Source organism: Suricata suricatta, chromosome 14, assembly GCF_006229205.1.
Source record: "Suricata suricatta isolate VVHF042 chromosome 14, meerkat_22Aug2017_6uvM2_HiC, whole genome shotgun sequence".
Taxonomy (NCBI): Eukaryota; Metazoa; Chordata; class Mammalia; order Carnivora; family Herpestidae; genus Suricata; species Suricata suricatta.
This window is the reverse complement of record NC_043713.1, coordinates 15,962,704-15,985,885: the sequence shown is the minus strand read 5'-3', so window position 1 is coordinate 15,985,885 and position 23,182 is coordinate 15,962,704. Positions and strand designations below refer to the sequence as shown.

The 23,182-nt window shown below is 47.5% G+C and overlaps 1 protein-coding gene across 1 annotated transcript; it reads left to right on the top strand.

Annotated features, from left to right (window-relative positions):
* Positions 1 to 2,263: 2,263 nt before the first annotated feature.
* On the top strand, positions 2,264 to 18,067 carry SEC11C (SEC11 homolog C, signal peptidase complex subunit). The gene is made up of 6 exons (XM_029922770.1): positions 2,264 to 2,441; positions 9,900 to 10,009; positions 12,669 to 12,818; positions 15,181 to 15,300; positions 17,189 to 17,246; positions 17,866 to 18,067. Exons 1-6 carry the CDS (start codon positions 2,355 to 2,357, stop codon positions 17,917 to 17,919), a joined length of 579 nt encoding a protein of 192 aa, XP_029778630.1. The 5' UTR covers positions 2,264 to 2,354; the 3' UTR covers positions 17,920 to 18,067.
* Positions 18,068 to 23,182: the final 5,115 nt, after the last annotated feature.

The following is a 23,182-nucleotide window of genomic DNA, read 5'->3' as shown; positions in this document are numbered from 1 at the left end:
CAAGGGCTACCCAGATGTGCTAAGAGGGTTCTAAACTAGAGTGTGGACCTTTTACTATGCCCTGCCTTGTTCACCTGTTATGCCATATGATAATCCCCTCTGCACAGATACAGCTTCAGCCAGATTTAAGAACGGTGTCTTATTCGCCTCTGGGTTCCCAGTGCTCAATGGAGCAGACAGATCAGTAAGTAAGAGAGTGAACTGATTATTATTGTCTAGGAAATCCCTTAGTTTTGTTTCTGATTATGTCATGTGAGGGAAGGGAGGGTATATGGCCTGCACTGAGGGGATTTCATTCAGAAAATTAGTATGCTTATTGCTCCATGGAAAAAGGAAAATAAAGCAATATTACATTTTGGCTTAAGATATGCAATAAATCAAAGACAACTCCAGAATCAACAACTACACAGAAGAATGTTTGGTTTCTGGCACTAAACTAGATCTTTGCAGATACCGGCAGCAGGGCCTACAATAATTTGATTCTGCTCCTTTTCTGGGGTCTTTGGAGGAAATGAGCTACTAGGAGCTAAGACTCTGTATTTGATATCACAGAACTGCTGGAGGGGGAGAATGAGGAGCTGAGAACAGAGACAGAGCAACAAAAGCCCCAGTCAAGGGGTGGGGTTGGAGACTTTGGGGTTGCTTAGTGGTACTTTGAGACCTCACTCTTACTTTAATGACTTCCTGTGTAAAAACAAGACAAACAGACAAAACTGAGGGCCCAGTAGCATCAGGAATTGATTCCTGAGGGTCACACTTGTCACGACCATATCACATGGAGGGGCCACATGCATGCTGAGTGCCCTGCTCTTGGTCGGGGTAGGTTGAAAGGATGGCTGCTCACGTGTCACAGCTTCTGCTTTATCTCCTTCTTCAAAGGGCCTCTTTCCTTGTTTTTAAGAGCCTAGTGTAAGGCCATTCCTACACCAGGGTGACACGGAATGACCATGAACCACACAAATAAATCTACTAAACCCAAACTAAATGTCTCTCCAACTCAACTTCTCCTTAGCTGGATCCTCAAAAGGCTCCTGTCCCTCCAACATGAAGGATGATGGGGGGGGGGGGTGGAATGCAAAGAAACAAGACTCGACCAATAGCAATTCAAATATTTTGCTTTTGAAAATTTTACAAAACCATACGACCATTTTTTCTCCAAGCACTTTGAAAGGCCCTTTGCAAGTGAAGGATCCCAGAGTTTACCTTTCATTAGCTTTATAGTGAGTTAGCTTCTGGGATATTTTAAACTACAACCCACCCCTTTCCCCCAGAGCACTTCGTCCTTCTTGCCTGCATTTCTTATTTCTCCTATAGCACCACTGCCCTCTAGATACTACATAATTTACTCATATATTATATCTACTTCTGCTAGAATCTAAGCTTCATGAGGGCAGAGATCTTGGCTTGTATTGTTCACAGATGTTTCTCAAGGGCCTAAAACGGGGCCAGGTGCATAGTTGATGCCTCCAAAAGATTTGTGAATAAACGAATGAAATAAAGAATTCATAACTGAGTCAATGAATGATCTAGCTAATCTAGGATCAGGACTGCAGTAATCCAGGATTTGGAATTTGTAAAATTTGAGTTCTAATCCAGACTCTGACCTTTAACCTTGGCCATGTCATTTAGCCTTTCTGGGCCTCTGTTTCCTCGTGTATAAAATTAGGTGGTTATTTACTCATTCGAGTATTATTTGTTGCAATACAACTACGGTCAAAAGGATACAAAGATGCTTGCTTTCAGAATCCTACCACTTCTTACAGAGCACGGAACTCCAAGGCTTCAAAAATCCCGCCTCCTCTAAGCCCCGCCCACTCGCCTGGCATTTCTTTGGGCTCCTCCCCAATTCTGCACAGCCGCTGCCAATGTAGAGGCCCCGCCTCCGCTCGGCGAAATCATCCAATGGCTAAGATACACGGTTAGGTGAATGCCAGGGAGCTTTAGGTGTCCTTTTGGCGCCTGACCAGGTCTTGCGGAATTCAGTTCCTCTTGAACTGTCAGGTCCCCGAGTTGTCTCTCCGATATGCAGGGTCACTCTCTTTCCCAAGTTCACTCGGAAGGGTCGGACAAGGCTCCTGAGTCCCATCGCTGCCCTCCCTAGGAGCTCTGGGTCTTCACTGGACGAGCCTCTCGCCCCGCGGCATTCTGGGACCGGTAGTTTTCTTCTTCCCAATTCCTTGCAGGTGGCCCGGTGGCTAAGACTCGCGGGACTACCACTCCCAGACGCCCGACAGAGTCGCCGGTCACGTGGTCCTCAAGGCCGCGGGGCTGGTGGGCGGGGGCCGGGCCGATGCTCCGCAGCTGTCCGCGGCACCCGGAGCTGGCGGGCCGTGTCGGCCCCTGGAGAGCCCGCCATGGTGCGCGCGGGCGCCGTGGGCACGCATCTCCGGGCCTCGGGCTTGGACATCTTCGGGGATCTGAGGAAGATGAACAAGCGCCAGGTAAGGGAGACCCGCGTAGGGGGCGCGCCCGGCAGCGAGAACCGGCTGCGACCGTGGGGAGTCGGGGCTTCCCGGGTAGGGCTCCGGCAACGACAGCGCCCGGCGCCCCCGGACTCCCCCACCGGGCTCTCCGAGGCCCTGGGTTCAAGTCCGCCCATACCTTCGCGTGGGAACGAGTGTACGCTTTCCTGCACGGACAGGAGCGCAGTGAGGGGAGGGTGGCCAGGAAGGGAAGGAGAATAGGAATCCGGTCACACGGATGTCAAATGTGACTGAGAAAGCAAGGAAATGACTCGGCCGTGAGTGACAGCTGTCTGCACGTTGTGTGAAGGGCCACCCCCTGGAGAAAGGAATAGATTTCTCCGTGAGGCTCTCGAGGCCTGGCATCCCGAAGAAGGCTGCCGGCGGATGGAAGGGGCGGAAAGGCTGGAGGAAGGAAAAGAACTTTCTGACAGCGGGAACTGTCCAGGACTGCCTCCCGAAGTAATTGCTTCCCGTGCTGGGAGGCGTTTTGCCCGCCGAGCCTCGGGACCAAATAAAGCTTGTTGTGCCTGGCGATCTCACTGGCGGTGCTCAATCATTTTAGACTGATGCAGTGTTCCAGAAGTTTCCCCTAGCCTCTGATTCTGTCATCTGGCTGCACCTTGAATATAGGAGGCAGTTAGTGTGGGGCCACTGGGCAGCCGGCGTTGATTTCTCACTCTTCTGTGACCTCAGAGGAAAACTTCCTTCTTGCTCTCTCCTTAGCTCCTTGGCCAGCATCGCTGCCTTTGAGTCTTCAATATAAGGCAGGAGTGAGGACGGACTGGAAAGGAGGCCCTTTCCACCAGGAAAAAAAAAACGTGATAGTGTAAGCTTCTAGATGGAGGTTTAGGGGGCTTGGATGGCACGATGGAGCCTAATGGCTCCCAATTCTTCTGTTGATGCTAACAATAAATTATGCTACAAAAAATGGAACCATCCATCCTTTGGTAATTTTGATTGTCTTTGAAAGTGGTATATATTCTCATGATTTTGAGACATCCTGCCATTTTTGCCACTATATCGAGCCTGTGGTATGGCACAGCTTATTCCTGTGGACATATGGTTTATTTTTTTTCCAAATAGAATTCCATCCTGGTGCGGTAGTGTGGAAGAGTTTGGTGACTTGACTTCCATGAGCTGTTGTCTGGAATCTGGCTGGTCCTAGGTGCCCGTAGCTGACAAGGTCCCAGGAGTTTCTGTGATTAGGATGAGTTGTGGCCGTGATTATCTTGAAAAACCAACAGCTAATTCCCTGGGCACCGATGCTGTTCCCAAGAAAATCCTCCAGAAAATAGAGCTTTATTTAAAAACCTAGACCTAGTTGGCTAGCGTTTTTATTTTTTTAAATAGTTTATTGTCAAAATTGGTTTCCATACAACACCCAGTGCTCTTCCCCACAAGTGCCCTCCTCCATCACCACCACCTCTTTTCCCTCCTCCCCCTTCTCCTTCAACTCTCAGTTCATTTTCAGTATTCAATAGTCTCAAGTTTTGCGTCCCTCTCTCTCCCCAACTCTCTTTCCCTCTTCCCCTCCCCCGGTCTTCCATTAGGTTTCTCCTGTTTTCCTGTTAGACCTATGAGTGCAAACATATGGTATCTGTCCTTTGCCTGACTTATTTCGCTGAGGCTAGCGTTTTTAAATGTCTCTAAAATTGGTACTGACTGGGGGCTCAGTTGGTTAAGCGTCCGACTTCACCTCAGGTCATGATCTCACTGCTCCTGGGTTTGAGCCCCGCGTTGGGCTCTGTGCTGACAGCTTGGAAGCCTGGAGCCTCTTTCTGATTCTGTCTCCCTCTCTCTCTCCCCCTCCCCCACTCACACTCTATCCCTCTCTCAAAAATGAATAAGTGTTAAAATTTTTTTAAATAAATAATAAGTAAAATAAAATAAAATTGGTACTGATTCCTGTTGGTTGTAATCACAGACTCTCAGAGAAGGCCTTCTGATGAATGTATCAATTCCTCAACTGGTTTGCCTTTTGGAAAACCTGTGCATTCCCTCTCTCCGTGGTGAGGCCTGTCAAGAGCTGTTGCATTGTCTGTGTTTTGCTAGTTTTCTCATTAAAATTCAGAAGCCCAAATCTGCTGCCTCCTGGTACTTTTATTTTTTTTCTTTTAAGCTTTGTCCTTTTGTCTCTTCTCCTTTTCCCCTCCAAAACCGCATCCTCTGACACCTTGTCAGGCATGCACGCTTCGCCAGCCTTGCAAGTGGGCCCTCCTCTCTCTGCTGCCCCAGCTTGCTCTAATGTGAGGCGAGGGCCACATGGGAACACAAGGATTCTTTGTTTCTGCAGCGAGGAGCAGAGGAAGGAAGAAATACAGCGACTGGCATTTCTGCTGCTTTGTCGGCCGGAATCTCTGGTCTGAAATGTGTGTTTAAAACTCTCAGACGTTGGCTGTTTCATTTCTGGTTGACAAAGACCAAGTGTTGGCTTGCTCCTAAACTTTGCTGGGGTTCTGAATTGTGGAGCGTATAGAATTGCTAGGTGAAGATGAACAAACAAGGCACCAGTGAAACGTGGTGGCATATTCTTTAGATGCCAGTTTGTTAGCGGTTCCATCCAAATTATGTTTCTAGATTGCACAATTTTAATCCTAGACTCGGATTCCTTGGTCTCTTAAAAGTAGGGTGCTGTATTATGATCTGGGGTTTTGCAGCCAGCTTGATTATTAGGTTTTTGTATAATTAGTCATTTCTTTAGCAAATAGATGTCTTGCTCAAAGGAAGTATTTTTGGGAGGGGGGTTGATTTTACTTCCCCACGATGAATTTTGCAAACCTAGACAATCGTACTGGAAAAGATAATCTCAATATCAGGTCTTTATTACACAAAAGGCCAGGTTTTATGCTTTCTTTGATCAGGGCGGACTGATAGTTTGAGAACTGGTCTATAAATGACAACTTCTGTTTAAAACTGTGGCTTGTGGCTTTGCTGGTCAGATCTGTAATTCATAACGAAACAGCATTTACTCATCCAATCCTCAAGTCGGGCAGAGTGGGTGGAGAAGTTTCTGAATGTGAGCTACAGTGAACAACTTCTGCTTGAGACTGAGGTGCCCTGCAAGGCCGATTTTACTTTGGAAGCAACAATTTAATGTCCTACAGCCGAGACCCTTGATACTACCTGCTTGGCATGCCAGCTTCCTTGTTTGCCCTTCTGAGAATTTACTGAGCGTTTCCTAATTTGCTACTGACACAGTAGCCACAGAGGTTTTTGTGTTTTTATTTTTAAGTTTCTATTTCTTATTTTGAGAGGGAGAGAGAATTTGCAGGCTCTGCACTAGAGTGCAAAGCCTGAGGCAGAGCTCAGAACCACGAACCATGAGATCACGCCCTGAGCCGAAACGGAGAGTTGGTCACGTAACTGACTAAGCTACCCAGGAGCCCCGCCAAAGAGTTTAAAAATATATACATATGGTGTGTAGCTTTAATTTTGAATTACATTTATCTTCTTTTCAGCTCTTACAATCAAAACGCCTTCATGGTTATTTTTGTTCATGTTTACGTTTCCACTCTCAGTTGTTTCCTTCATAACTACGTGGAGTGACATAACTTGACAGATGTCTGGTCGTAGCAGTCTGGGCTCTGCTTTTCCCACCTTACCGCCACGTCAGATAGTGCTTTCGTGTTTTGTCACACTCTTCGAAGTAATTATTTTAATGACCATAGCATATTCTGTCAACTCCCTTTAAACATTTATTTTCCCCAGACTGCGGAGTTCTTCCATACCCATCACTATTTTAAAGAATAGAGAGAGAGAATAGTTTAAAAGAAGAAAATCCAACCCCTCATAATTCCACCATACTACGTTGGCCTCTGTCCACAGTTGAGGCCAACTCCTTATGTTTTTCTGGCAAACTTTTTTAGTGCGTTGGGATTTTCCTGCAGCCTACACACACTTGTGTTTTAAATAGAGCAGTAACAGGGCGCCTGGGTGGCTCAGTCGGTTAAGTGTCCGACTTCGGCTCAGGTCATGATCTCACGGTTCGTGGGTTTGAGCCCTCCATCAGGCTCTGTGCTGACAGTTGGCTCAGAGCCTGGAGCTTGTCTTTGGATTCTGTGTGTGTCTCTTTCTCTGACCCTCCCCTGTTTATGCTGTCTCTCTCTCAAAAATAAATTTAAAAAAATTTAGTGCAGTGACTTGCCATTATTTACTCCATCATTTCTCTGTTGCTGCACCTTCATGTCCTTCTCTCTGTTACTAGAAATAGGACTGGGATACATACCTATCTGCCTTTCTTGGAGAGTGAATTTCTAGAAGTAGAATTGTTGGGCTGAAAGTAACCTTGTGATACTAATGCCAGATCACTCTCCCAGCGGTCAGTGGTTGGTCCAGACCCCTCTCTACTGGCACGTTGCCTCAATGCACCCTGGGCTGGCACGGAGTGTCAGCATTAAAAACAAACAAACAAACAAATAAAACCCCTCCTAAACTTGAAATTTGCTGGCCATAAAGAAGGAGAGGGGAGGGGGAAGGCAGGGTTTGGTTTGAATAGAGTGTTTATTCACTGCTGTATTTCTTCTTTGGAAAATTAATGGTTTTAAGCTTTTACCTCTTTTTGTTGCTGTTGAGATTTTAGTGTTTTTCTTACTGCTAGTTTGTTTGTACCCACTGTGTATTAAAGATATTTATTTTCTAACTCTTTATTCAACAAATTGAGTACTTCCATTTTGGCAGAGCTGTATTGAACAAGGTAGAGCTGTGAACAAGGCCAAAGTGAGCCTTGCTTCTGTGGAACTTACAGTCTAACGTGAAAGACACAGCAAAAATGATATGTATATTGGGTGCCTGGGTGGCTCATTCATTAAACATCTGAGTTCAGCTCAGGTCACGATGTCATAATTTGCGAGTTTGAGTCCTGCACTGGGTGAGCTTGAGCCCTGCTTCGAGTGAACATGAGCCCCACTTCAGATAAAAATAGAAGCCCTGGGTGAGCCCCACTCCTCTCTCTCTCTCTCTGCTCCTCACTCACTTGTGCCCTCTCTTTCTAAAAAAAAAAAAATGATGTGTATAATTACAATAGTGATGGATGGCATGAAGAAGCATGGGATGCAGTGAGAATAGGTAGCAGGGGGACCTACGCTGGTCTACAGCAGAGGGTGGCAAACTCCGGCCCACCATCTGTTTTTATAAATAAAGTTTTATTAGAACACAATCATGTTCATTCTTTTACGTACCGTCTTTAGTTCTTTCTCGCCACGGTGGCGGAGTTGAGTCATTTCAACAGAGACCGTGTGACTTGTAAACCGAAAACACTTATTATCTGGCCATTTACAGAAAATGTTTGCTGACTCCTAGTCTAGTGGGTCAGGAAAGGCTTCCCTGGGGAAGTGATGTGGAAAGTAGGATTTAAGATGAGTGAGTATTAGGTATGCTAAGGATTCCAGGGGGAGAGCCTCAGGGCAGAGGAAACAGCCAGGTGAGGGAGTGGAGAGGGGCGTGTGCTCTCTCGAACACCAGCAGGTACCCCCAGGGTACTGAGGGTGCAGCGCACTTCACAGGCTGAAGCTAGGGATTTGGGGGATGTGCCAGACAGGGCCCGAGAGACCACACTCATCCTCAGAGCGGTGGGATGCAGTTGAAGGGATGCAGTGGAAGCAGGGTAAGGGACGATCAGATGGCCAGAGGTGCGTTTGCAAACGAGTATGGAGTGTGACGTGGAGAATGCATGGGAAGAGGTGTGTGTGGACGTTGGGAGACTGGTTAGTAGGCTCTAGCAGCTGCCCAGTGGGCGACGTTGGTGACTTGGATGAGAGTGCAGCCCGTGGGACTAAGGAGAATGGAACAGAGTCCACAAGTATTTCGAAGGTAGAGAGTATAGAGCAAATGGGTGGGTGGGTGGGGGCGGTTCCTGAAAGAACAAGCGACCTGCCGGGTGGATGACTACACAGGGCAGAAAAACAGGTGGACACAGGCCGGTAGAGGCGGATCATTGAATTGGAGACCTGGGGATCGATCCGTTTCAGTTCCACGTATGCTGCTGAGAGCGGTTGGGTCGGGTGGAGGGAGAAGGTCTTTAGAGATGAGGCTGTCTAGGAGCTGAGGCACTAGAGCGTCGGGTAGGCGGTCCACATGGCGCGTCGGATCACCCGGGACAGGGTTGTGAGGAGAAAGGTGCAGGCCGGTACTGGAGTAAGGAGCCATCCTGGAGGACACGAAGGGCAGATGCCCTGAAGGACTTATATTTCAAGTAGTAGGCACAGTGACTCTTGTCCTTAGAGCCTCTCGAAGACTGTAGACATCTGGCCCAACGGTTCCACTACAGCTGATAGGGTGCTGTGACGTGGGCGGGTTACCTTTCCCCCTGGAGTCACAGCAGCCCGTGGGTGGCAGCAGCTGTCAGCAAGGAAGAGCCCTGAGCTTCGGTCCCACAAGCCCTGTGGATGGTAACTCAGTGGTCTAAGGCGGGACGAGGTCAGCTTAGAACTAGATACCGTCTTGTGTGGTTTCCTGCCCGTGTTCTCAACCAGATATTGCTTATGTTTAAAAACATGTATGAAAGGGGTGCCTGGGTGGCTCAGTTGGTAAGCATCCGACTTCAGCTCTGGTCATGATCTCACGGTTCATGAGTCTGAGCCCTGGGCGGGGCTCTGTGCTGACAGCTAGCTCAGAACCTGGAGCCTGCTTCCAATTCTGTGTCTCCCTCTCTCTCTGTCCCTCCCCTGCTTGCGCTGTCACTCTCTATCTAAAAAATAAAACATAAAACATTTATGGAAAATTTGAACCTCCAGGTGTTTAAGATTTTTGTTGACTTTGAAACATAATTTCAGGTGCAGAACAGCCTCATCACTAAGTACTAGAGGACTCTGTCGCTAAGTACTAGAGGACTCAGAAGCGTCTTTGGGGGCCTCTGGCCAGGGCCTCGGGGGTGGTTCTTGGTAAAGCATGCTGCCTGTGCCAGGCTCTCACAGCAGACTCGCACCCTCTGTGCCAGAGCAGTAGGCCCTCAGGCTAGAACTTGAGTAATGGACTCTTCGGGGTTGAAGGTCCCAGGAAAAATCCCGGAGAGGTAAGTAGAGTATTCCTGAGGCTTTAACAAAGTAGGTCCCGTGGATCTCGCTGGGTTTCCCCCGCACCTTTCCTTTCTGTGAAAGAGAAAAAAATCAATGGAAGGCTCCTTCCATGGACAAAAGTCGAAATGCTACCTAAGTTCGTAGTTTGCGTGAATTAGTTTAATGTCCTAAAATACAGCTTCTTGTGTGTGTTTGTTTAAAAACCAGTTCGGGTCCAGCCTCGGGTTAGTGACTATAATTCCGCTGGTTTTTACTTCGGGTCCGGCCTCGGGTTAGTGACTATAATTCCGCTGGTTTTTACTTCGGGTCCGGCCTCGGGTTAGTGACTATAATTCCGCTGGTTTTTACTTCGGGTCCGGCCTCGGGTTAGTGACTATAATTCCGCTGGTTTTTACTTCGGGTCCGGCCTTTTTCGTTCCAGCTCTATTACCAGGTGTTGAACTTCGCCATGATCGTGTCTTCTGCGCTTATGATCTGGAAGGGCTTGATCGTCCTCACCGGCAGCGAGAGCCCGATCGTGGTGGTGCTGAGGTAGGTTCTGCGGGCTGTCACGCGGTGTCACCTGGAGGGAAAGCCTGCGCGGCCACCCACACCCGGGACTTCAGCTGGGTAACGCATTCGCGTTTTCTGTTGATACTTGTTTTCACCGTTTCTGACGTTTGTTGACAAGTCTTATCTTTTTCAACAGACGTTTTTGCTAATACTCCAGTGCAGTCTATTTGCTTTTGTGTTTTAATGCTTTCATATGTTATTAATGCATTGACTGATTTTGAAGCAGAAGTCATTGAAAACTGCTGCTTGGTTTCCTTTGTTCCGAGTAGACAGGGAAGGGCGTGCCCCGGGACCCAACAGAGCGAGCCGTATTTTTTCAAGCCGCATCTGCAATACCGGTGTAGGTGGCTACTCTCCCGAGACTGTTAGTCTTACAAAGCACAGGATGTTAAATTTAGAAAAGTTAATACTTTAGTTGACTTCATATAGCCACAAAGCCATGCAAGGGGGGAAATTTAATCAAGTTGAAATTAAATAACCATATCTGGGAGCCTTAGGTCCCTCCAGATGCACTCTGGCCACGTGACTTAGACCATTGAGCCTTGCTGTGGGGGGGAATGGAGCCCGTTGGTTTTATAGGTGGGGTCACCGCAGGCCAGTGCCAGAGCCAAGGCCAATGCGTAGGGGTCTTACCTCCCAAACCAGTGCCCTTTCCCTCCCCCGCTACCTGCTGCCATATCATGGGACTTCTGCCATGGTGCTGGCCTCACCAGGTTGCCCCTGTGTGGCCGTCCAAGGGGCCTGCTTCTAGAGATTCCCTGCTTCCGGAAATGTCAGAGCCCGTGGAGAGCATACGGGACCCCATCCACTGGTTCTCACTTCACGCCAGGAGTGCCCTGGGGTCTAGCAGACGGGATAGGAGGGGGAACAGAACCGAGTGTGTGGATTCGAGACGCCTCAGCCTTGCTTTAGTTGTGACAGCTCCATTTTTATCGTATGTGGTTATGCTTCCTCATAAGATTTCATTCGAGGGAAGGGTTTTAAGGCTTATTTTTTTTCTAAATATAAATTAAAAACCTCAAATTTCAGTTGGCCCTCTCACTTAACATACAGGGAGCTGAGGCCCAAGGCCAAGCCGCTTGCATCTTACAGTTACTCTTGGCAGATCCCAAACTAGATCGTAGATGTTCTGGTTTTCCTTAAATCACACAGACACACTTGTACACAGAAATTGTTGTAACATTGCGGTGTACGGGGGCTTTTTTTTTTTTTCAGCGTCCTTTATAGTTCTAAAGCAATTTGGTGTGTCAGCATAAACTATTGACATCATGAGAAATGTGTGACCTTGGGGAACACTGACCTTCGGGGAATCCCCGGACCATGAGGAGAGCAGGTGTAGTTGATATTGGTGAAACATTTCAGAGAAGTGCTTTTCTCACGGGCCATGATAATGACTCTTGGTGGAAACGGTCTTCTTCCTACCTCTGAGACTTGCCCGGGAGGGTGTTCTAGCTGTAGTTCTTAATTGTCTTCTCTTTCTTTCCCTCTTCATCATTTATATTTCTAGCCCTCGCTCTGTTTTTTGTGCAGATATCCTATCTTTGGAGGCCAGATCTGTTACAATATGCAGCCTCACTTGGTTTAACGTAAAAGTAAATACATCAGCAGGTACTTAGTGACAGGCCCGGGCCCCCCACTGTGTTTCTCCTTGGTGATCTGCGTTTGTTGACAGGCTTAAGGTGTTCCAGGGCAGGGAGGGACAGGAGGGTCAACTTCTTGAGCTGCTCCCAGTATGAGCCCACGTTTCCCTCTAAAGCACCCCATTTCTTCACCCGCCTGGCTCTCCTGCGCCATCCTGCCCTCAACAAACCCGCTGGTTCTTGATTCTGTGGCCCCTGTGTCACTCTATTTTCAGGTCTTATTTATTTTCTCATATGTTAAGACAAAGTGTGAGCATATGTAAGATGAATTCTGTTTGATCATTTTAGCTTCTGCTAGACTACAATCTATTTGAGTCCATCGAAGATTTTTGGTGTGGGTTCAAACCGGCATGGTGTGGGATATTATTTACTGACCTCCACATCAGAAACAGTCAATGTGTGTTAGAATTGGGTTTTCTGTAGAGTACGGTCTAAAGGATGATGCCACGGGAGCCCTGAGACCTGGGTTCCAATTCTGGCCCGGCCCTCAGTTTGGTTTTCAGATAGATCACTCTCCCAAGGCATCACGTGTTCATTTCTCTTCCTTGAACGGGAATGCCACATCCTAGGTGCTGGGGGTGAGCCATGAAATGCAAGAACTGCCCTAGAGAGCCACCTCTCGGAGTCTGCAGTTCTGAACGAACATACTAATGTCTTTGTAGATGTAGGACTTCTTAAAGGCTAAACCTTGGCAGCTTTTACTTCAAAGACTTCCCGTTACACTTGGTTCTCTTCTCTACCTAACACAAGGTACAGGGGACGTGCTCCTATCTTATTCCTACCTAAATCTAAGAGGAAACCGTTTCCTGTCTCCCTCAGTGTCGTCACCATGAGCAGTCAGAACGAAACCGCAGCCATTTGTCCTGTAGGTCCCAGACCCACGCGACGGTGGAAGCTGAGACCCCCGCTGCCGTGTTTATTATTGTGTTCTTCATGAACTGGAACGTTCCCCGTGGGAACCCAGGCTAATTTGGATGTGACTTTGTGTCTCTTCCCAGTGGCAGTATGGAGCCGGCCTTCCACAGGGGCGACCTTCTGTTCCTGACCAACTTCCGGGAAGACCCTATTAGAGCCGGTGAGATCGTGGTCTTTAAAGTCGAGGGACGAGACATTCCAATAGTTCACAGAGTAATCAAAGTTCATGAAAAGTAAGGAGGCTTCCCTTCTTTTCGGTGGTATTTGGTAAATTTTGGTGGCCAGTTTATTTTTTGATTTTTTTATATATTTTAAATTTATTTTTTCATTAGCACTGATTGTTATCAACCTTATTTGTTTTTTTCATTTGTTCCCCCCCTCAAGTTTTTATTTAAATTCCAACTAGTTAACATATGGTGTAGTATTAGTTTCAGGTGCAGAGTTTAGTAATTCGGTTTGGGAAGCTGGCTTGGACTGTGTTCCTAGTGCCGCTGTTTACTGATCCGGTGACTGTGGACCTGCCACTTCGCCCAGTGTGTAGGATGGACTGATAACATTATCATCTCCCACAGTGACTCAGGGGTGACTATGAGAACCGCATGGACAGGTTTCATGGGCGCTCAGAAACAAATGGCTCTGTGACGTAAGGTGAACCTACTGTAGCATAAGAGTTATTTGAAGAGAGGTCCGGGGGGAGTCCAGTCCCACCGCAGCTGAGGATTACCTGGACAGGAGGACTGTTTTCTGAGATGCAGAAAGCCACCCGCTTCCCTGTGTCACTTTGGACCCAGTGGCAATGCTCTCAACAGTCACCTTAGCCCCAGACGGATGAACGTTTCTCTCCCCGGCTCGTCCCGTGGCTTGGGCCACCTATGTCCTGCGCCATTTCCTGCCCCGCGGATGCGCTTCCTTTCCTTACGCGCCAGCGGTGGCCTCTGAAGACACTCTGTGGGAACTAGAAATTTCTATCTCAACTACACTAAGTTCCCATGGGAGAGAGTACAGCCCCATGATCAGTGGAAATGTTGCATTTCATATACTCGGTTATCCATTTACCTTCAGGCAGCTTAGTGTAGCATTTTCACCCGCCTGAGTTATGGAATTGCACTTAGATGTGTGCACTTGTGTTTTAAAGAAATTTTTTAAATGTTTATTTATTTTTGAGAGACAGAGCGTGAGCAGGGGAGGGTCAGAGCGACAGGGAGACAGAATCCCAAGCAGGCTCCAGGCTCTGAGCTGTTAGCACAGAGCCCGAGGCGGGGCTCAAACCAACGGACTGTGAGATCATGGTCTGAGCCGAAGTTGGAGGCTTAATCGACTGAGCCACCTAGATGCCCCTGTATTTGGGTTTTTAAAATAACAGAGCATTTCTCATTTTCTCATCGTGTGGATGTGGGGGGGCGGGGGGGTGCACGCACGTGCAGTGCAGCTTTTGGAGCATTTCCAGAATGAGGTTCCCGTTCCACTCACTGCTTCCAGCTGCTCCCCAAAGAAGTTGCTAAAGAAGTTGATACTTGAAAGAGGAATGATTCAAAGTTGAGGAAATAATGATGATTTTCTGTAATTTGCCTGAGTTGTGAGAGAGACTGTGTGGATTTTTATCCTCTTGACTTCCTGTATAACCACAGCTGCAGAACAGCCTGCTCCTTATGGCGCGGCTTCAAATCTTTGCGGGCTTTCCATATTTTATCTAATTATAAAAGTGCCTTTTTTCATTTGTCTTACTGAAAGAAGGCCCTCTTTAGAGCTCTAGAATGCTACAGTGTCGTGTTTTTAGTGTCAGGGCTGTGTAAGCACTGGTTTTGAGTGTTAAAATTAATCCCACGTGTCTCTTTAACACGCTGGTTTTATGCCATTTGTGACTCCCGTGTCTCTACAAACCGGATTTTATACCACTTCGCCCAGTGGTGAAGGAGGTAGCGCACGGACATTCCACATTTGGCAAGGCACAGTATGTTTGAGGAGGGGTAAGGGCACACTCGCGTTTGAATTCCCGTCCGCTCAAGTCTCTGTGACCCGGGACCCAAGGTCATGTCCCGAGTGAAGAGGAACGTAACCCATGGTCATGTTGGTCGATGCGGACTAAGGAAGCCCATTATGGCCTTGCCAGTGCCCTTGTGCTTTGCCGTGCCTTTTGGTTGTCAGGGTAACTTGAGGGTTTAGAATTGGGGCCATGGGGGCGCCTGGGGGCTCAGTCAGTTAAGCCTCTAATTCCGGCCCAGGTCATGATCTCATGTTCGTGGGTTCAAGCTCTGCGTCAGGCTCTCTGCTGGCAGCTCAGAGCCTGGAGCCCGATCCCGATTCTGTGTCTCTCTCTCTCTGCCCCTCCCCCTCTCATGCTCTGTCTCTCTCTGTATCAAAAATAAATAAAACATTAAAAAGAATTTTCTTTGGAATTGGAGCCACAGGACCCACAGTAGATAGTGCTTAGGCTGGATGGGCACCTGTGAGCAATGCCCTCAGCCCAAGAGAGTGTGGGTTCTCGCCGAGCGCTTGTCCGAACGCCCACATCTGGCCGTGAAATGCCAGATAAACTGTTTTCTAATGACGCGGTGCTGAAAACCGTTTTTGAAAAGCCATTATTTCTCTTTCCAGAGACAACGGAGACATCAAGTTTTTGACTAAAGGAGATAATAACGAAGTTGACGACAGAGGCTTGTACAAAGAGGGCCAGAACTGGCTGGAAAAGAAGGACGTGGTGGGACGAGCCAGAGGGTGAGTGTGGCCCTTTACGTCCCGTAAATGAGTCGGAAACCAGAAACCTAGTCAGAAACAAACTGAATGGAGTGGCTAGAGAGAACCACTCGTTACGTCTTGTGTGTCCGGAGAGTCGGGAGGGGCTGAGTCGTGCCATGTGGACTGTGCTTGGTTTGGCACTAAGGGCCGAACATGTGGAACTGGATGCCAGCGTATGCTCTCCGTCATTGGTTTAGTCCTGTTCTCGAAAGAAATCGTCCCCTAGAGGTTAGTTATTTGTGGTTGTAAATAGCGAGTACAAGAAATCCTCCCAGAGACAACCACTTTGAGTGCTTAGGTGAATGTTCTAGGCATTCCCTGCACCTACACAGGTGGTGTGTTTCTGCACCCTATCATTTTACGTAGGAGGATTTTATCTCATCTGTTGACCCAATAAGAAGTTAGAAGTAGGTTCCTGTGTCAAATCTACATCCATGTACTTTTATTTATTTATTAAAAAAAATTTTTTTTAACATTTATTTATTTTTGAGAGACAGAGAGAGGCAGATCATGAGCAGGGGAGGGGCAGAGAGAGAGGGAGACATAGAATCCGAAGCAGGCTCCAGGCTCTGAGCTGCCAGCACAGAGCCCGATGCGGGGCTCGAACTCACAAACTGTGAGATCATGACCTGAGCCGAAGTTGGGACAATCAACCAACTGAGCCACCCAGGCGCCCCTACATCCACGTATTTTTGAATGGTTATATACTGTCGTTCCCCGGAGATTCACAAAATCATGACTTATTTAGGCAGTCCTCTCCTGGGGGGACACATTTAGGTTATGTCCTGTTTTTCACGACCCAAAACAGGTAAGTGATAAATCTTGTGATATTCATCTTTACATAATTGCGTCAGCAGTGCCTGGTACAGCAGAGCCTGTGTCCTCTTATGAAAAAAACCAAAAAGGGCAATTCTTCCTTTTTTATGTTTAACCCTTGTTGGACGTGTCTTTTTTTTTTTTTTTTTTTAAATCTCGAGGCTGGAGAACGCTAGTTCCCCTTTTCTACGATTCAGCTTCCCTACTCAGATGGTGACTGGCGGCCTCTTTTGGTTCCTGTTCTCCTTCAGCTCACCTTTTAACTACTTTATGCTGTCGCGTTGCCCCTTGAACATGTGTGGGGAGATGGGAGTCACTTCCAGCTGGCCCGTCCTCTAATTTTAGACGTCTTGGGGACGGGCTTTGTGTCAAGGAGAGGTTGGAGCTGCCGATTTACGTAAATTGGAGGGTCCCCACATGCTAAGCTGGTTTCCCAAGACTGAGGGGAGCTCTGGGTCACACTGACTGCACAGTGACATTCATTTTGTCAGCAGAATCACTGGCTAGCTTATGCCCCCAGCCTCGGTGTCCGGGACCACAGTCATGTGTGGGTGTGTTACGGGCTTCACATCTGTGTTTGCTGCCCGACGAACGTGTTCGTTATGTCTGAAAAGCCCTGTGAAATGAAAATGATAGATCTTTCCGTTGTAAACTAAATCTCCGTGTATTTTGAAAGCTTTCTCTAACAGCAGTCTCTGATACTTCTCCCCCTAAAAACATTAAAAACCAGCTTGATGAAAGTTGTCGTCCATTTGCACAAGTGGCGCAAGTAATTATTTTGATTCTGTTACGGTGAATGCAGCAAGCACAGACGAGTGGCGTCTCTGGTGGAAATCACGTGCCTGCCTAAAAACTGGCCCTGGCCGTTCCTGGCGCTGCTTTTGATTCCTGAAGCCTTTCGAGGCAGGAGGACTATTCATCCTCCAGCCCCAATCAGTGCTCTTCCCACAGAAGCTTTGTTCCCTGAGGCTGATTTAGAGTCTTTTTAAATGTTGCTCTTTTCATATTACAAGCAGTTTTTATATTTCTGGCTTTTCATCCCACAATTTAGGTTTTTACCGTATGTTGGTATGGTCACCATAATAATGAATGACTATCCAAAGTTCAAGGTAGGAATTTGTGTGTATGTCTGCATTAAAAAAATATAAATATATATTGGCGCTTTTACACGTGCAGTTGTAAAGATGCAATCTGTTTAGAATGTTTTACTGTTTATTTTATTTTGCAGAGCATTAGTATTTGACTACCAATTAACATAACCATTTAAATTATCAATATTTACATTAGCTATTTAAAATACCTACTTTCATCTTTTATGTTCATCGTGTCTTCTAAAATGGCACCTCTGTATTTATTGCTTTTTATCGTGAAAATCTTTAAACATAACCAAAAAAAAGTTAATACAATAGACCCAGTAACATTGATTCCCTGTGTCAGTAAAAATGGTATCTATGTTTTTTTTTTAAAAACCACTTGAAGAACAATAGGAAATGGATGCGAGAGTGAGCAGTGAATGAGCTGAATTTGTTGGGTGCTTGATCCTTGGTCCAAGGCTTTTAAAACCAGAGCGTGGCACGGAACCGCTTCTCGGGGAACAGGGATGGGGGGAAGAGGTCATCTTTTGATTCTGTCCTCAGCCTAGTATCGAGCAGACCTCATCTGAATATATTTATAGACCAAGCTTCTCTGTAGACCTCACAGTAATTTCCCACTGTGTTTTCTCCCCAGTATGCTCTCTTGGCCGTAATGGGTGCGTACGTGTTACTAAAACGCGAATCCTAAGATGAGAAGCTCCTGGCGCCAGATAGAAATGAATTGTGTTGAAAAAGAGAAAAACTAATATATTTGAAATGTTCCACTTTCTGTATAAAAGGAAACAATGTGTGGAGACGTTTTTGTCTTGTCCAAATAAATGATTCATCAGTAAAGACTGTTTTCTTTTGTGGGCTCTGGTTTGACTCTGCTCAGGCTCTGCGGCCCCCGTGGCAGCCGTTCCGAACCAAGCACGGGCGTCTGCGGCCACTTCTGGACCCGCTGGTGGGGACAGTGCACAAGCCACACGACGTAGTTCTAACATCTGAGTTTCAGAAGTAAAATTCTTGGCATAGCGAAATGGCATTTCCGAGGGGAACAGACAGGCCCCTAAAAGGAAATGATTTCTTGTTTATTAGAGTACAACCCAATCAGTGAAGAATAAAACCTAAAACCTTTTTAAAAGGAAAGATGTAACCCGCTTTGTTTTGTGGTGTGATCTATCTTGAGATGGTTGGATATGTTACTGGAAACATGCTTTTCATAAATTAAAAAACAGCGCATCCTCCTTCGAAAACTTACAAGAAGCCCAGACGGGCGAAAGGAGCCCATCGGTTTCCGCAGGCTCTGCGGGTCTCCACTGTTTGAGTGGTGAGCGCGCCCCGGCCAGTCCGGCCCAAAGCGGCCCTTCGCTGAAATGTCTGTCAGGCACTGCTCTCCCAGGCGCTGCCTTGGGTGCGGGGGACACGAAGTCCTAGCCTGGATGGCGTTTGCCGCATGTGGGAGGAACAGATAAGAAACTGACGGTGATTTCTTTGTATTTTTCTTAAATTTTTTTTAAATGTTTTATTTGTTTTTGAGAGAGAGAGACAGAATGAGCAGGGGAGGGTCAGAGAGAGACAGACAGAATCTGAAGCAGGCTCCAGGCTCTGAGCTAGTGGTCAGCACAGAGCCCGACATGGGGCTCGAACCCACAAACCGTGAGATCATGACCTAAGCCGAAGCCGGATGCTTAACTGACTGAGCCCCTCAGGTGCCCCACTGACGGTGATTTCCTGAGTGACGGTTGCCCTGGGTGAGATGGAACAGGGTAAGCTGAGAGCAAAAGAGAATCCTTGCTTTTCACGTAGAGCCCAGGGAAGACTGGCACAGTTAAGAAACAAGGCAGGGGAATTCTGGGGAGGAGCATTCCGCCGGGCGTGGAGGAGGCCGGAGAAGAGAACGATGTTCCCAAGGTTGTCGTGAGCACACAGAGCACCCGGACATTGCTAAATGCAGATTCTGACTCAGGAGGCCCCGGCTGGGGCCTGAGACTCGGCATCCCTAACTCGCCTCCGCTCCCCGGGGATGGCGATGCTGCTGGTGCCCGACCACAGTCCGCGTAGCCGTGTTAGCGGAGTAGAAAGGAGGCCAGTGATGTTTTCAAGTGCACTCTTCAGTTGCACAGAAATGTTCTCTTTTCACTGGATGATGCGATGGTGACATCCTTCCAGGGAGACCTTACAAGTCTTCCTCCTTCTCTGAGGTCTGTCCAAACCTGATGTAAGAGTTGAGAATCCCTAAAAGCCAGGTACCCACCTGTAGGCCTTGAGCAGTCTCAGTTCACGCAGCATCGGATGGAGGACAGCAGCCGCACTCACCCCCCGCCTGCCATCCCCGGGCACAGGCGGCTAACTCCCCGAATGCTCAGCACGGGTGCCCGACATATGCACAGTGCACGCTCCATAAACGGTATCCGTTGTTACGTAAGTTTTCCTTTACAGCGTAAGCCTGTGCCTCGTCCCACACCTGCTCTTCTCTGAGGGGCTCTTGATCTGGGGAAGACCAGCAGGAGTGAGCCGTGGGGGGGCAGCTCGCCCCGGAATCCTTTCTCTCTGCTGAAATAGGCTGTGTCTCCAATAATGGCCCTCATCCTGTCGAAATCAACAAAGTGAAAGAACAAACATTTACAGGCTACTTTCTAAACCCATTATTCGCTTGTGCCCATTAATAAATTCTTACAAAAAGCGCTTTTGATTCCCTTAACTAAAAATGGAATATAAAAATGTTGGGTCAAAGCTTTATTATTTTATCATCATCCTGGGGTTCTGTAGCTGGTTAGTAAAACCTTTTTAAAAAAAAAGTCTTAACACGGCTAAGCTTATCGTAAATTCTCTGCACGTGCCTGACATCCTGAAATAAACTTTACAAAGACAGCTAAGAACCTTCCCGGGGCCCGGCTGTTGTGACTTGTCCACAAGCTCGACTCGTGGGGCCTTTAGATGCTGCTGATGACTTCTCAAGAACAAGTGATGTGAGCAGACATTGGACTGAAATTCCTTATCCGCAGGGCTCAGCTCTAAGAGGACTCCCGAAGTTAAACGATGTTTGCTCTACTGTGTTTAAATCAATGTAGGTTCCCATGAAAACCTGGAAAGCTTCCACTCTGGGAGTAGGCTTCGGTTTTTTTTAAAAAGTGGGAGAGCCTCTGGTTTCCCAGCCCACGGGCCTGAGTCCCCCTCTCTGTCCTTTGACAACGAATGTGCTAGTCTTATCTGGGTGCCGCACGCACGCACGCACATGCCACAGCACCCAGACTGGGGGCTCTAACCTGCTCTGTAAGAATGTGGGGCCTGCCACTGTCCCCAGCAAGGCGGAGCGGGCAAACATTGCTGGGAGGTGGAGGAAGTCTGCTCGTTTGAAGTGCGCAGGGTGAGAGAATCTTTAACTTAGGGGAAGCGAGCCTGGACATCTGCACCTTAAAAAACTCCCCAGGTGATGCGCATGCGGCTGGGGTTGAGAACCGCTGAGAAACATCTGGACACAGTAGCTGAGAGTAAATGTGATTAGGGTGCATGACTGCTCCTGGCCTCCTTCACAAAGACATTTTTGGATGGCGTGATGGAAAAGCCCAGAAATACCCATATGGACAGGCCACTTCCCGGCCACCATTTCCCAGCCCGATGCTGACGCCTCCAGCAATGGTCGTCTGGTTTCTGGGTTTCTGCTCGGGCCCCTCTTACGAAGCAGCCTCCTGCCCTGAGGCTGCGGACAGTCCGCCGGGTCTCATCCAGAAGTTCAGGGCAGAGACCCAGCCACTGCCCTCTGGATTCAGCTCGTTCCCTGGCTTGGTAAGTGGGGTGAGGCAGGGTGCGGTGAGAGGAGGGATTCACAATCACAGGGAGGCTAAGCCCTGCCTCCACTTTCTAGATCTGTGGTCGGTAACTAACTCAGACTCCATCTCCTCATCTCCAGAATTAGCGTCAAGGCGCGGCGAGAGCTTGTTGGTCACTCGTCTTAATCCACTGGAACTTGACCCTCTTTTCCAACATCTCTGGAGTTGGAGTACCGAGGATTGATCGATTGCCTCCCCATCCTCTTGAACCTTCTTTTTTTTTTTTTAATCATCTTTGGCCTTGAACACTCTCTAGATTTTCTCTGAACTTTTCATTGGTACCCCCATGTTGTTGGAAACATACCCCACGACAGGGGCATTTTCCCTTGGAGCCTCAGCTTTTAGCCACACGAAGCTTCAGGATGAAGCCCCTTTGCTCTCACCTCTGTGCCTGTTCTGTGCCAGTTGCACACAGATGGGCGCGGGCACTTGCTCCACATGCTCTCTGTGGCACACCACCTGTGAGGGCCCCTCGAGGCTTCCCTCCGTCCTCACCCAAGGCCACTTGCCAGGTTACCCACAGGGGTGGCTTCATTATACAGCGGGCATTTCTTTACTGGACTTTGTTTTTTTAGAGCAGCGTTTGGTTTACAGCAATTTGAGTGGAAACTACAGAGTTCCCATAGAGTCCCTGTCCCTCAAGCACACAGCCTCCCCGCCATGGATGTCTACACCACAGCAGTGCCTTCGTTAACGATGGATGAACCTGCAGTAACCTGTCATTATCACTTGAAGCCTATAGTTTTCATCAGGGTTTACTCTTGGTGTTGTATGTTTCAAGAGCTTTGGCAAATGTACAATGACATGTATCCATCATTATAATGCCATACAGAATAATTTCACTGCCCAAGTCCCCTGTGCTCTGCCTCTTCATGGTTCCCTCCCCCGCCCCCTAGAAACCAATGTTTGTTTTTTTTTTTGAGGGAGAGCTCACATGCACCAGCAAATGGGGGAGGGGCAGAAGGAAAGGGAGAAACAGAATTTTAAGCAGGCTCCACCACCACCACTGAACCCAATTCACAGCTCCATCCCACGACCATGAGATCATGACCTGAGCTGAAATCCAGTCTGATGCTTAACGAGTTGAGCCACCCACACTGCAGGATTTTTACTAGGTGTTTATTATACTCAGAAAAGCATAGACCCTTGCTCTGCTCTATTCCTTTGTCAGTTCCATTCTTCATACCCAATGATGAAGAATTCCTTCCTTCTTTTAAATCTCAAGTTAATATTTGTCCTGCTCTGTGCATTGGTATAGAAATATCTGAGCCTCTTCTTCCCCCTGAGATTTGCTGGGAGCTTCTTTTGTTATTTTTCTGTTCTGCTGTGACATTCCTCATATCTTCCATAGCATCTGGATTATCTGCCATGGCTGCGTATATATCCCCCCTCCCTCTTGGTTATCAATGTCAAGAGCTCTTGATTAGATCAGTGGCTTTAAAGGCAGATGGATAGACTCTGGCTTCTCACTAAGGAAAAAACGCATCATAACAGAATCAGGCTCCCATTTAGAGCTCCTACCTGGTAGCATCAGGAACATTCGACCGGAGCTCAGTAGTGGATGAGAGACCCGAAGGGAGCCTGGTGATTCATTCCTGAAGGTAACAAATCATCCTTAAGATGGGATAATTTAATTCCTGCAAGTCCAAAGCTACGCTTCATGGTCCCGCATCATGCATTGTACATAGGCCAGATGCCTTTTTAAGTCAACATGGGAACCAAAAATGGAAAATAGCATTAAAACATCATTTTTCACAGCTTTATACTTGCAATGTTATATTTGCTACTTTCCAATTTTTAATGGCAACGTGAACCAACCACTGTGAAACATTTTAAAGCCAAGCAAAGAGCCATAAAAGATCTTCCTTACATGAATGTGGAAAATTGGTGTTCTCCAAATGCTTACTTATCACTTGTCTTCTGGCGAGTCAGGACTGAGGTCGGCTGCCACCTTAAAGGTCATTGTGAGTAGTCTTGCCTATTCAGAAGCTAAGTGGAATAAATATCCTCATGGAAAATCTTCTCTGGTTTTGAATTTTATTTTCAAAGAATCTCTTGAGTCTATTGCTTCATAGATGATGAGGTTGACCATATTCTTCCCATGAGGAAGGTTTCTCTTAGATGTTTCTAGACTTCCTC

What these genes read in the sequence shown, in the direction of transcription:
- SEC11C (XM_029922770.1), top strand. Translation starts at nt 2,355, where the DNA reads ATGGTGCGCGCGGGCGCCGTGGGCACGCATCTCCGGGCCTCGGGCTTG. An exon ending in GTAATCAAAGTTCATGAAAA is followed by an intron (nt 12,819 to 15,180) that starts GTAAGGAGGCTT and finishes TTCTCTTTCCAG; the next exon opens with AGACAACGGAGACATCAAGT. An exon ending in ATGACTATCCAAAGTTCAAG is followed by an intron (nt 17,247 to 17,865) that starts GTAGGAATTTGT and finishes TTTTCTCCCCAG; the next exon opens with TATGCTCTCTTGGCCGTAAT.